General features: G+C 41.2%; 1 protein-coding gene across 3 annotated transcripts in view; it reads left to right on the top strand.

The window, feature by feature from the left end:
- Positions 1-15,060, top strand: part of LOC102455426 (uncharacterized) — a 108,864-nt gene that overhangs the window by 49,072 nt on the left and 44,732 nt on the right. For all 3 annotated transcript variants that reach the window (XM_089777961.1, XM_075930095.2, XM_075930096.2), the window contains one exon: positions 5,283-5,382. In XM_089777961.1, coding sequence (XP_089634087.1) covers positions 5,283-5,382 — 100 coding nt within the window. The remainder of the gene's footprint in view (positions 1-5,282; positions 5,383-15,060) is intronic.

Here is a 15,060-nt window from a genome sequence, read left to right as displayed (position 1 = left end):
AAGCTTGCCAAGGATTTTACTGGTAGCATGGCTTGAACACTGTTGGTATTTCTATCCAAGGAGATTGGATGGGGCCTATTGGGCCAAAGATTTTGTGGGTAGCATACACAGAGTTGCTTGTGATGGGAACTCTCAAAAATGTAAAAGAAGACATGGATTTTGACCCTTTTTCAGCCTCCCATTAGGCATTTATAGGTTACTGTAGCCCCTGCAAATCTGTAGGGTGGACAACTCTAATGGGAGATTGCTCTTCTGTAAGGGGGGCACCCAAACTTTCTTTGAGACTGAAGATGATAGAAATTTCTGGGGATGTTCCACCTACCCCGACCTTATGATTACCCAGAGTATATTAAAACTGAAAGGTATAAGGACTCATTTGTACTCCCTAGCTGACAATTCAGTTTCTGAGCCGTTAGCCCACAGAGCACTCTTTATAGTTGTGCAACTATTCAGTCTTCCCAGTGTCAAGTTGGTCAGAGAGTAACATTTTTTTTCAGAGAGTAACAGATTTCGGGAAAGCATGTTGGTTATTTGTATTGCAGTAGTACCAGTAACCCAAAGCCTCATTGTAGACTTTACAATGAAAATTTAAGATGAGAGAAAAGATATGTATATGGCAGACAGGATAGTAGGGAAACAGTTATGTGCAGCATAATTACCAACAATCACAGCACACTGTTAGGGTGCTTTTCCTCAGATTTCAGACTGTCTTCTGTAGTTCTGAAGCCAAGGCATGATGGAGATTTAGTCAGGCCAATATACTGTAGTTTTTTATATTTCCTATGATATCTGTTCTGAAACTGTTTCTTCTTCTAAATCACGTGCTGTAGCATCAACTAGTCTCTAATTTAGACATATCAATCACATTTTACATTGAGTGCATTTATAAATAGTTTATAAAGAAGTAATAAATTATTAAGTAGATGTTTAAGCATGTTATATATAAAGTATAGGTGGTTATAAGCAGCCATTGTACTCAGTAACAATTGATTAATCATCTATTGAAACATCTGTTAACTATTTATTAATGTATAATATACTGTTTATATGTATATTTTAATATAGGGCATGACTGAAATATTTAATTTTGTCTAGCTAGGAATTTTTGCTAAATAGGCAGCTGTTAGATTTTTAAACATGACCATGTAAGTCTGGCTGTTTTAATGGTTATGCAGGATATACTATATGAATGTAGTTCCAACTCTAGATTCAGGCACTGAACAGGACAGCAGCTTATTGTTTTTTAAATTGTTTAGCTTACTGTATAATCCTTTATCTGAAGGCTAGGAAGTAAGCATAAGGTTAAATGGAAATATGAAAGGAATATTGAAGGCCTGATATAGTCCAGAAACAGGAAACAGATGTAAATACGTAAATATTATACATTGCATAGAAATGTTTCCTACTAATTACCAGGCGACTTAATTGCACTAATTAAGTTCCTAGCTCTTGAAGTTGGGGATGTGAAGATACCTTCCTTATTCAAGATGAACTGGAGGCTACCACCTGTGCTATGTAGTAATCATTCTTAAGAAGATGCCCAAAGATTGCCCTGCTTGGTTTAATTGTTTTCAGTTATATAAATATGGTCAGACCACCTATTATTTGTACCCTTTCTAAAAGAGCTCCTTAAAGTTTGCCCTATTGACACACTGTCACATGTGATGGGAGCTATGAGAAATTAACTTTACAATTTCAGTTCTGTTTTGATGAATGTTAATAGGGCTTGTTTCCATGGGAAGTTAAGCCATATTAACTATTGGTGCCATATTTTCATAGTGCCACAATGTGGATTGAAAGGATATGAATTGTAGATAGTTCTGAAGTGTTGCACTGTAACTTTCCATGTGGACCCTGTTGGCACGAAGTAAAAAGTACTTGCTTTATTTTGACATAGTCTTGGGATTACATCAGACCTTTAATTAATACACTAAGATAGCATGAATTAAGGCCACTTAACTTCTAAATGGAACTGTTCACACAAGGGTTTATTGTGATTTAACCAACACACTTTAAAAATTACAACTTTACTTCATTTTGCTTAACTTTCCTGAATGTCCCAGTGTAAACCTGCTCTTAGAATAGGAGAGAGTAAAAATGTCCCAACTTTACAAGCAGGTAGTGTATTACTTCATGCCTGTATGAATCTGATATCTATCTGTGTTTATGAGCAAAAGGGGGGAAAAGAAAGTCAAATTATTATAATTTTATTTTGAAAACTCATGGTTGGGTGATTTTGGTTGTGGTGTAGCTGAATCATTGATCTTCATGTATTGAATGTGGTAAGTGAGTGAAATGAATGTATTGACTTGAACTCCTTATTTAGCAGGTTTAGATTGCTTAACAATGAAAGATGTATGAATTAATTTGTAAAAATTACCTCCTCATTTTCTCCTTCCCCTGCAACCTAGACATATTTGTCTTATACTCTAAGCATTTGCACACACCTAATTTCAAAATATTTCAGAATAGGCGTTATTTCTCATAGAATGAGGTACAGATTTCTGAATAAGTTGTCCATTATTTTGAAATTATTTCGAAATAACAGAATGGCTGTATAGATGTTCACATTGTGATTCATCCTGAGTGGTTTGTCTCCACTTTGTTGAATTCTTCCTTTTTGATTGATTTACTTATTTTCTTTGCCCATTTTTTGCTAGCATATATAATAAGCCTAATATTCTTTATGTACAATAATCCAAAAGCAGAGTCTAAAAGCAGTATGGATTTTGTGTGATTTCACAGACATCTCCTTTCCCTGTGAAAACTTTCTTTTGGCAAAAGAACAGAAGATAATGGACATGACAGGGGAAAGCCTCCTATTCTTGAGAGGCCAAATCATCCCCTTATTTGAATCAGTGAGAGTTTTGTCATTGTTTTCAATGGGACCAGGATTTCATGTGACTTTATCAAAGAAACGTTTAGAATTTTTCTCCATATTCACTAGCAGAGTAAATCTCTTAGCAAAAGTAGGCTTGAAACACAATGTCTGCAGTGAAGAAATTAAAGTTTATATAAAATTAACATGATCTTGTATAGAGCTAATGGGGTGGCAAGAAGAACTTAGCATGAATTGTAAATTGTATAGTATAGCTGACTATCAGGAAGAGGAAATATTCCACAACACTTTATAATTCATTTGAGAAAAATCTGAGTTGTAGGGTTATAACCTTGTGCAGTCTCCTTTCATATAAAAAGTAGAAACATTTATTATTATTCCTAAGGACCTGAGTGAGGTATATTAGATTTGTATTCCTAAAACCTGATAAAGGTGATCTAGTATTAAAAATTTGATCAAATGGGTAGAGTCAAAGCTGACTCAATCATTTACCTTACTGAAGAACATAAATTGCTTCCTGAAAAAAACACAGGTATGGTTGGTTGCTTGTTCTTAAAAAAAAACAAAAAAAAACCCAAAACCAAAACAAAACCAAAACACCTAAAGCTGACACATACTGTCATTGAAATGAGAGTAAAAAGCAGAAAAAAAAGCAGAAAACAATCCGAGGACACTAGAGAAAGAATCTTATCCTAGCTGCAAAAAAGGGTGTATTTAAAAATGCTGTGTTTAAGCAGATAGAATTAGGGATTACATCTGCACAAGAAAACTATTTTTGCTTACAGATGAAGAAAAAAAGCATAAAATAGAGCCGGTGTTGTTTTTAAACAAACATGCAGTCCTGGTTCCATTGAAATCAATGGGTGTTTTGCTATTGATTTCATGGGAGTCATGGTTTCATCCTAAAGCTTTCACCAGAGTGCAGATCCTCCAGTGGCAGAAAGTGCATTGGAGGGCAGACTGCAGAATGAAAATGGATGCGAGAAGTAGGTATTGCTGGCCTTGGAAGTGAAGTATGGCTAAGGCTGCTAGAAGAAAGTATGGAAGTATTGAGTCAGTGCATGCACAGTTTCTGCTTGCATCATAAAGATCCTGACGGATTTTAAAAGTGCCTTCCTCTTATGAAACCACTGAGGAAAGTGAGCACACTGCTTTCACTGCCATCTCCACCAAGATTAAATCCCTTTGGGCACAGAAGGTTCTCCTCATGTATGATTTGAACCTAGCCCATTAGCTTTGATCCCATGCTTATTCAGTGGGTTCAAAATGAAATGAAAATAAGTTTGGCCACCGTGGTTTGAAAATACAGGCAGTCCCCGGGTTACGTACAAGATAGGGACTGTAGGTTTGTTCTTAAGTTGAATCTGTATGTAAGTTGGAACTGGCGTCCAGATTCAGCCGCTGCTGAAACTGATCAGTTTCAACAGCGGCTGAATCTGGATGCCAGTTCTGACTTGCATACAGATTCAACTTAAGAACCCCAGGCATCCCCAAGTCAGCTGCTGCTGAAACTGATCAGCGGCTGATTCCAGGAAGCCCGGGGCAGGGGCTTCCTGTACTCAGCCACTGGTCAGTTTCAGCAGCGGCTGACTTGGGGATGCCTGGGGCAGAGCAGCTGGGGTGCTATTGGGTTGGTCCAGTAGCGCCGCTGCTCCCCGGCGCTACTGGACCAACCCAGCCGCACCCAAGCTGCTCTGCCCCAGGCGTTCCGATTCAGCCGCTGCTGAAACTGACCAGCAGTGGCTGAATCAGGACGCCTGGGGCAGAGCAGCTGGGGTGCTGCCGGGTTGGTCCAGTAGCGCCCAGAACGGCGCTACAGGACCAACTGGCAGCGCCCCAGCTGCTGTACCACAGGCGTCTGGAGCAAAGCCGCGGAGCACGGGGGCAGCGGGACAGCCCAGACGCGCCGTGGCTATCCTGCTGCCCTCGGGCTCCGCGGCTTTGCTCTGCTTTCCTCCCTGTCCCCCTGGTCTGCAGACCAGAAGGACGGGGAGCAAAGCGGCGGAACATGCGGGCAGCAGACAGCCCAGACGCATCTGGGCTGTCCACTGCCCGCATGCTCCGCCGCTTTGCTTCCTCTCCCTGGTCTGCTGGAGACCAGGGAGAGGGCCCCGTTCGTAACTGTGGATCCGACATAAGTCGGATCCGCGTAACTCGGGGACTGCCTGTAAAGCAAGCGGGGTGTTGTTGTTTATTTTAATTAAATATGGATTGAGATCAAACTAAATTAAAAAGTTCTGTAAAAGAAAATTCTATAGTAGAATGCTACCCCAGGCTTGCATATCATTGGATTGTTATAGTGCTTACTATACTATAGTGCTTAATATAGTGATTGTGTCAACTATAGTAGTGGTAGTTCAGTATTGTATGATTCTACATGTTTAATTTACTAGAACGTTACTAGAACTAGTAATTTAATATTACTTCTAATGTTTGGAAATAGGGTCTACGGGAAGCTGTTATCTGGCTTGCTGTACACCATAAGCAGAAAACGGCTGTGGAAATCTTCTCCAGAGAGATTGCACCAGCTGGAACTGGAATGGGTAAATGTTCATTCCTTTCTTTTAGTATCTCCCGCTTTCTTTGTTGTTGTCATTAATATTGTGCTGGAACACACAGACCCCGATAGTGTGTCCCATAGTGCTGTTTGCTGCATGAACAAAAAATTAGTGTATGCTTTGCTGAAATACCTAAGATATTTACAGACTTTTAAATCGATAATTTTGTTTGGAGACTCATCTTTTACTCCTATTACTTTTAATTCGTTTAGTATGATTCACCATCAGAACAATATGGAATGTGCTGTAATTCAGTATTTATTTTTGTTAATACAAAATTGCTACGTTTACACTGCAGGAGAAGGTTGAATTAAGATATGCATTTCTAGCTACGTTAATTACATAGCTGGAGTCGATATACCTTAATTAGAATTTCCACGTGGTCTCCACAGCGGGCAGTTGATGGGAGCAAATGCTTCATTCGGCTTCCCTGACTCCTCGCAAGGAGCTGGAGTATTGGTGCCAACAGGGGTGCCCTCTGAGTTTGATTTAGGAGGGCTTTACTAGACCGGCAAAATTAAACTCTGGAAGATTGACCACGGCAGTGTGAATCTTCCGTGTATTGAAGACAAGCCTGACCTACGGGAATGTCCAAATTTAGGCCCTGATACTTCAGTACGATAGCATGGGCAGTTTTACACCCATGGAGATTCCCATTGACTTTGAGATTGTATCTGCTGTAGTAAGTAATATTTGTATGTAATGAGTTTGCAGTACATTTTATACAGACCTTGATTCTTTGCATTGGCTTCTAAGATAATAGCAAAATGTAAGGATTTTATTTCAATCAATTGTCAGTGTACATATGGATATATTGGAAATCATTTCATAAATATGGATTTTTATAGCTGTCATGTGAAACCTTCTTAATATACTTATAACAACAGTCAGTTATATGTTTAATTTCACATGACTGGGAGTTCCAAGATGTTTGTAATGGACAGAAAAGATTGTTCCTATCCACAATTTCAATTATTGACTTGTTCCTTAATGTATTCTTTTGGAAGACAGTCCTACATCTTAAATATGAGCACTGGGTTTCAAGAAATCCTGGCAGCAAGATACTGATCTGTAACCTTTTAGCAAGACTATATTATTAGTATATTTTGTAATTGGTATGTTTGGGCCACCTGAATCTCTTTTTGAAATGATGAAATTTCTCTGAATGGGAGAATATGTGGTTAATATAGAGTCAGAATAGCCAGCTCTACATTAACTCCTTCACATCCCCCAGCATTTAGGATATGCTGTGGCATATCTGAAATGAACTATGGTTGACATAATAGCCCCTTACCTGTGGGATTTGTTGCAAGTGGCTCTTCTTCTCCTTTTCTGGCTTTTCTTCTTTCTTCTCCATGGCCTCCAGTTTCTGTTCTCTCACAGACTGTGCAGTCCAGGTCTGATAGGAGGCAAGTTGCAGGGATTTTGAGTGGAGTTTAAGGCCCTGGATTCACCACCCAGGATTCACTTTCCAAGCCGAGTTTGGGTCTACATGTGGAAGTTAGGGTATGTCTACATGTGGAAGTTAGGGTATACTACAGTGCTAATTCGAACTAAGTTAGTTCGAATTAGTTAATTAGAACTAAGCTAATTTGAACTAACGGATCCAGACTAAAAAACTAGTTCGAATTAGCGTTTTGCTAATTCGAACTAGCATGTTCACATTAAGTGGACCCTGAACCAGGGTTAAGGATGGCCGGAAGCAGTGCCAGCAGGGCATCAGATGAGGACTTAGAGCGTGGAGCTGCTGCCTCAGGCTAGCCGAGGGCTGTGCTTAAAGGGACCCGACCCCCACCCCGGACAGACAGTTCTCAGGGGTGCCCCGCTTGCAAACCAGTCCTGGCTTGGAGTGCCCTGAGTGCCCACACTGGGCACATCACAGCACTCGGCCATCAGACCGGCTGCATTTGCTGCAGGCTGCCATCTGGGGAGAGGGGACAATTGGGGGGCTGCAGGAGAGCTTCCACCCCCAGAAGCCCGCATAGCCAGCCCAGTCCTCCCCATCGGGGGCTCGTACCCCATTCCTCCCTCACCTCCTTCCACTTACCCTTCCCTAGCCCCCCTTCCTGATGTACAAAATAAAGAAAACATGTGGTCAAAAATAGAATCTCTCTTTATTGAACAAAACTTGGGGAGACTGGGAAAAGGGGGTGGAAGAGGGGAGGGCAACTAAAATGATCATAGGTTTGGAACAGATCTCATATGCAGAGAGGCTAAAGAGACTGGGACTTTTCAGTTTAGAAAAGAGGAGACTGAGGGGGGATAGGATAGAGGTCTATAAAAGCATGAGTGGGGTGGAGAGGGTGCATCAAGAAAAGTTCTTCATTAGTTCCCATAATAGAAGGACTAGAGGACACCAAAGGAAAGGAATGGGTAGCAGGCTTCAAACTAGTAACAGAAAGTTGTTCTTCACAAAGCAAAGAGTCAACCTGTGGAACTCCTTGCTGCAGGAGGCTGTGAAGGCTAGAACTAGAACAGAGTTTAAAGAGAAGTGAGATAAAGTGATGGAGGTTGGGTCCATGCAGTGGTGGTAGCCAGGGGGTAGGAGTGGTGTCCCTGCCCAAAGTTTGTGGAAGGCTGGAGATGGATGGCACAAGACAAATGGCTTGGTCACTGTCTTTGGTCCATCGCCTCCAGGATCCCTAGGGTTGGCCGCTGTCGGCAGACAGTCTACTGGGCTAGATGGACCTTTGGTCTGACCTAGTACGGCCATTGTAAGCTCAGGGCTCAGGGTCGGGGGTCTCAGTGGACCACCTTGATTTTCATGCACTCCTGCTCCTGGCAAATGGCAGCTCTCCTGCCCTAGACGGCCACTTTTCTGTGCCTAGTGCGGAGGTCGTGGACGAGGTCCACGATGTCCGTACTAGACCAGGTGGGTGCCCGCCTCTTGCGGTCCCGGGCAAACTCCCGGGAGCCGCCAGCCTGGTCCCGGGAAGAGGGGGAGGGCTGGGGGGCATCAGGTGGCTGGCTTGAGCCGTGCCAGGTGCAGGGTCTGCTAGCTGGGTGCTGGCAGGCTTGCACCTGGCACGGGCACCGTAGCCAGCCCGGGCCCCTTTAAGGGGTCCGGGGCTGGGAGAGGGGCAATAGAGTTTCCCTGGTGTTGGCCAGAGTGGCCACCAGGGAAAGCTGGGGAGGGCTAGCCTCCCACTAGTTCGAATTAAGGGGCTACACACCCCTTAATTCGAACTAGTAAGTTCGAACTAGGCTTAGTCCTCGTACAATGAGGTTTACCTAGTTCGAACTAAGCGCTTTGCTAGTTTGAATTAAGTTCGAACTAGCGGAGCGCTAGTGTAGCGCCTATCAAAGTCCGTTAGTTCGAATTAACTTTGTAGTGTAGACATACTCTTAGATAGTAACACTTCAGACTGCTGTACAGTCACTATAGATTTTGGCTGGGGCAGTGAATCCAACACCCCAACACCCGGGTCTCACTCCGGCAGCTTGCCTTCTATCAGATCTTGACTGTTCAGTCTGCATATGTGCCACAATACAGAAGAACTCCTTGAGGCTATTACTAATAAGCATTGTGAACACAGAAAACCTATACTGTGTTCTCAGTTCTATTTAGTCTCTAACTCAGACGCACAGACACCCATAACTGTGATTTTGCATGCTAACTCTCTCTGTACATGAGTTGCCACTGACCCCAGCCAACCACCAAAAGAGCTGCTCAAGTGATCCCTCTTAATGTTACTTCTTTTTTGTTAATGCTGGAGAGACTAGAATCCTAACTTTAAAGTGATGCATTGTTATTTGCTGAAAATCTACCCTCCCTTTCTCTCCTGAATTCAAAAGTAGATAGTTCAGATTACATTGTTTAGTAACAGTGGGTGTACATGTTTTTTTTCCCTTTAGTATTGATACCATGCTATATAGGCTGCTAATTAGTCTTATTTCTGTTTTAATCAGGCAGGTTGTGTTAATTAAAGAATGCAGAGGGTTTATTTTTCCAATTAACTGTTTGGCTTCTTTACCTGTGAGCAGTAGAGTTTACCCAGAAATATCTTTTGAATTTTGCAGTTGCTTCCAGGTAACTTGCTGTAGATAAAATTTACAGAATACATGGATCTTTAAACTTTAATTATATGAGCTGAATTCAAAACTATTTTCATGACAACTTTGGAATATTAATCAAGGTTTTATTTTTTTTACTTTGCAACTGAATTATTAATGCATTTTTTCACTAAACTCAAAATTAGATTTTGTATGTGCATGTGAATATATTGTACAATTTCTTGTTGTCTTTGCAGTGGTGTGGAGATATGGGTAATGCAGTGTTTATTGATATTAAAGTTGTGTTTACAGAGGCAGGGGTCAGTATGTGGTCACTGTCTGCAAATAATAATAATATATCTTTCTGCCAGTTAGAACACTGTGCAGGACTAATAAGGGAATGTCCATATATATGATTTTAAAGGTTTTGCAAGTATTAGGGATAATTAATAGTTTTGCAATTCACTGCAGATATAATTTGCTTCCAAAAAAATAGTGAACTAACATAACCTTGTTTTGTTGTTTAGGGAAAATATTAGGTGTTTTTTAATTATTAAACTCTTCAGACATACAATTTTGGAAACAAGGAATTCAGATTTAATAGCTGATGTCAATTCATCCTTTAGTTTCATTATTTCAAATAGCTTGTCCACTTTCAGCAGTGTAAGATAGCTGAGACACTGTATACCAGAGGTCTCAAACTCATGGCCTGAGCCTGCACTCAGTTTCTGGTACGCGAATCCCTGTGGCACTGGGGGAAGGAAGGGAGCAGGAATTGTGCATACCCTTATCCCAAGCCCAGCCCTTGCTCCACCCCCACTCCACCTCTTCCCACCTCTGCACTTCCCCCTCTCCCTTGCAACCTTTTCCCCAAGACTCCTTCCCCGAGTCTTGGGGAAGATTACGGGAGAGCCTGATGTAGGGCATCAGCAGGGTTCAGGGCACTCACCATGGTGGTGGTGGCAGCCCCTGGGGGTGTTAAATCTCCCTGGAGTGGAAGGCAGAACTGGGGGATGTGTAGGATTGGGGAGCATACATAGACCCCCACCCTCTCTGGAGTCCTGCTATATACATTGAGACCTCCACTATATACACTGTCTCCTAAATATGTCTCCTCTGTTTTTTATTAATTGAATGAAGAAAGGCTGATTGGATTTTAAAATAATTTAATGTTTATAAAACCTGAAGTTCATGCACTTGTAGTCTTTCCAAATTCTTAGTCTGAGACTCATCATCTAAAGCAACTGTTGTGCAAGAAAACCCTGTTTTCAGGGTGCAATCTTAGAGTTAAATAATGTTCCACTTTTTTCTTTCAAATAATTCCCCACAAAATAAAAAGGTGAGAATGTTGAGTTACTCAGGATAGTGAAATGAGTATACTGTGTTTATATTATCAAAATCCTTGGGATTAAATGTGAGTTGTGGCTGTCAGAGTGATCCAGGGTGATTGGTGGGCTTCCTAACAGCTTTCATTACCAGAGCTTCTGGAAAATAAAGAGACAAAGGATTCAGATGAAAGCTGAAGCAATGTGAGTGGACCATTAAATTATTGTTTTTCTTTTATAAAATAACCATTTGACTCCTGTCGGTCTGGGTTCTGAAAATTTAACTGAAGCATTTGATCCAGATTCTGCTGCTTAGTGATCTGAGAAACTGGACGTGTATGAGACATAGTCAGATTAGCTAAAGGATCATCTTGCTGTTTAAATATGTTTGTGAGTTACCACTTAAAACTTCTGAGGGGTAGCTGTATTAGTCTGTAACTGTAAAAACAACGAGCAGTCCTATGGCACCTTATAGACTAAGAAATGTATTATTTTGAAGAGATGTACTATCCTGGGAAGTTTACAGCAGGTTAAATCTGAAATTCCAATGGCTACTTAACAAATAGAACCCTTACAGGTGGCATTAGTGCCAAAAGAGAGAGATGAAAGTTCAAGGATCAAGTCAGCGAGGTCCAGGGGATCAAGAAATAAGTCAGCAAAGAAAAGAGCCTTTAAGCAGAGTGGATGATTGTGATCTTTTTGCACCAGCAGTGAACCTGAGCCATTTATAAGAGATGCAAAAAGAAAAGGCCTCTGGCAGATGCTGAAAAAGGAGTACAATGCCTTCCCCAGAGCTAATGGAGAGATGGGATGGATCCCTAGTTTGTACAGGTTGTACCTCTCTGGTTCAGCACCCTCGGGCCCCAACTGTTCACAAACCAGAGAATTTGCTGGGCCAGGGGAGGTCAGTGCCGGCCCCTCTGTTGCTGCTGGCTGTGGAGCTCCACTTCAGCAGCAGTAAAGGGGCTGGCACTAAAGGAGTGAAGACTGGCTGTGTTCCTCACCCAGAATTCCCTGCAAGCTGAGTGCTTGTGGGTGGTCACTCAAAAGAGATTAAAATGCCACCCAGTTGATTAGAAGAGTGCTCATATCTAAGTTTTTTGTTTCTCCTGGAGGCATACATTCGCACATGCCTCAGTGCACCTAAAATGTATTTTGCACGGGGATGGAAAAGATTAAAGAGAACATTGTCCTAGCTCTGGCTGCTGGTCTGCACTCCTGGCTCCTGGCCATGGGGCTCTGCAGTCACCCAGCCTGTTTTCCTGTCCCCACTCCTCTCTCCCTCCCCTTCCTGAGTTTCAGCAATACAAAGAGCTATTTGAAACGGTCCAGAAGCTCTGGGATGGCAAGGTGGGAATTGCTGAGCACAGGGTCTGGCTTTTCCCCAGGAGTCCTCCAGTCTTGGAGCACCCACAGGGATGCTGGGCCACAGATGTTGCCAGACGATAGAAGTTCAGAATATAGAGGTCCAACCTATATATGAATATCAAGCTGTAAGCCAGCATGCTTTGGAGAAAATCTCACATTTCAATGTCGTATCTACTATATAAAGAATAAAAGGAATATCTTCAAGATCTCCTGAACAGGAGATGTATCAGCAAATCAGAGTCATCCTACTCATCATCAGTGGCATTTGTTTGGAATAGGGATAGCAGTCTAATAATCTGCTTCAACTCTTGGGAGTTAACTAGCAAAACCATATGAGACAGACAGCCCTTTTCTCAAATCCAAGGTGTCAGAACTGACTAGAAAGCAAATCTTGGTTCTCTGTCCATGGCTGAAAAAAACTACCACCTCATAGCCTTCATTATAGCACAATATCTATATGAATGGGTTAATATTCCATTTAGTTTAACAGGTGCACCTACTGCCTTTCAGCGGCAAAGAAACAATGGAAGGGGTACCCACAGATATCCTTCAAACAGCCAATTAGTACCTGGACTGAGAAACATCAAAGATTTTTAAACCAGCTGATTGACTGACTTATACAGTCACTAATAGTGTCCTATTCAGTTTGGGCTTGCTCTTCATCCTACGTGTTGATGCTAGGGGTATTCTTATAACAATGTCAAGAAGTTACACAGAGAATCATTTGTTTATGGATCAAGAACAGTAACTGCAGCTGAGAATAATTTCAGCTTCATTCAAGGAGGCTAGAGTTTCTATCTTTGAAATGGCTGTATCTGACCGATGTCATGATTGCCTCTACTATGCACAGTCCTTCACGGTTTACAGTCATAACAATTCCTTAATGCTTGTTTTCATCTTTGAAAAGCTGATCATCTCAGCACACCACTGTGCTGCAGAATTAACTTTTAACTTCCAAGTTAAATATAATCTAAGGCAGTGTTTCTTAAACTGAGGCAGTCGGAGGTGTGCCGCGGAGAACAATTCAAAATGGCTGTCCTTAAAGGGGCAGGTGACCTTTTTTTCCCTCAATAACTTTTCCCCAACCTTTTTTTTTTCCTCAATAACTTCCCCCCAAGCCATTTCCACCCCCCCACACCTTTTCTTTTCTTTTCTTTTCTTTTCTTTTCTTTTCTTTTCTTTTCTTTTCTTTTCTTTTCTTTTCTTTTCTTTTCTTTTCTTTTTTTTTTTTTTTGACTGAACAAAAAAAAATCCTTGGTGTTCCTCATAAAAAATTATTGTTTGATGTTCCTCGGTCTTAGAAAGTTTAAGACACACTGATCTAAGAAAACCTAATGTGGAGGCAGTTACTTAATCTAGAATGTCCCTTGATACGGAAAAGTAACAGAATGCACCAAAGAGATGAAGTATGGAGGTGAGACCTTGCTGAGGTGATTGTATGGACTATTCCTCAATAGATGGAGTACTGAAAATGTGCTAAAGGACTTCAAATATACCACCATTGTCACCATATATAGAAGGAAAGGTAAAAAGTCCAGCTGTGGCAACTTTCCTGGTATTTCATTACTCTGCATTGCTGAAAAGGATCTGGCCAGAGAGTTTGTCTGTTATGCAACATCACTAATCATCTGCCATCATATTTGCAAATAAATAAAATAATATTTATTTTATTTAGGGCTTCCATTAATCACAGTTAACAAGGACTCACTAAGCTGAAGGGAGATATGTAAAACTAATCATAATTCTACATTTCTAAGTAGTTCGTAGTTTCAAGTATATTTGTAGTTTCAGGCCAACAAAAGAAATTACAGACATGATATTGGGAGGTTGTCAGATGCTGGAAAAACTCAGTGAACAACAAGAGTACCTTTAAACTGTCTGAAGCAGACCTGGAATTTGTAACTATTGCATAAGTTTGGTTGTCCAGGAAAATTCACTAACGTTCTGAGTCTATTTTAGACAAAATGCTTGGCCAAGTCTGTGTAAATGGTATTCTGTATGGCCCATTCCATATCATGAATGGTATTAAACAGGGCTGCATAATGGTTCCAGTCATGTTCATTATCTTCCATGCAGTAATGCTCAATGATGTTAGGAGAGACATGAAAACCAGTGTCAGAATACTCCTCTGATCCTCTGGAAAATGTATTCAATCTGAACAGGCCGCAGTCTTCCATGAAGGTCTTTGAGGCCTTTGTTCATGAGCTGCTGTGTGCCAACGACTGTGCTTTAGAAGAGATACAATTGATTACAGACAGATTCACATAATCTGGAAGAAGGTGTGGGCTGACAACAGGTCTGGAAATGATAGAAGTTATTCATCAGCCTGCACCATAGAAACTCTACAGAAAACCAAAAGTCATCATCAGCATCACACATCAGAAGTACGTAATGGCATTCAGCTGTCTTGGTGACATGTTGTCGAATGATACCTATATAGATAAGACACTGATAAGTTGCATCAACAAAGCCAGTTCATCATTTGGCAAATTGGCAACAATGTGGTATTATGCTTCAAATAAAGTTAAACATTTATAAAATGGTTCTAATGTCCAGTTTGTTATATGAGTGTGAGACTTTGGACCTGGTACAGGCATCACATCAAGCTTCTAGATATGATCAATTTCTGACATCTGCATGCCATACTCACAATATATGGTGGGATAAAGTTACCAGGAATGTGGCTCTGAAACACAGTCACTCTACAGGATTTTAAACTGTTTTCTCTGCATCACAGTTACATTAGGCTGGTCATGTGTTGAGGATGGATGTCACTAGAATGCCAAAGCAATTGTTGTACAATCAGCTGAAAGTAGACAACCTCATAGAAGATGGCCAGAAAAAATGCTTCAAGAACACACTAAAGAGTAACTCGAAGAGGTGCTATGTTTATGCCAATTCTGAGAGTTGTGGCAACAGGTAGGCCTTTTCCCCAAGCCGGAAAAAAAGTGGCGGCCATGTTTATTTAAATCCCGCG

This window comes from Pelodiscus sinensis, chromosome 4 (assembly GCF_052426305.1).
Source record: "Pelodiscus sinensis isolate ZL-2025 chromosome 4, ASM5242630v1, whole genome shotgun sequence".
Taxonomy (NCBI): Eukaryota; Metazoa; Chordata; order Testudines; family Trionychidae; genus Pelodiscus; species Pelodiscus sinensis.
Note: the sequence above shows the minus strand (reverse complement) of the source record. Positions and strands in the feature narration are given on the sequence as shown.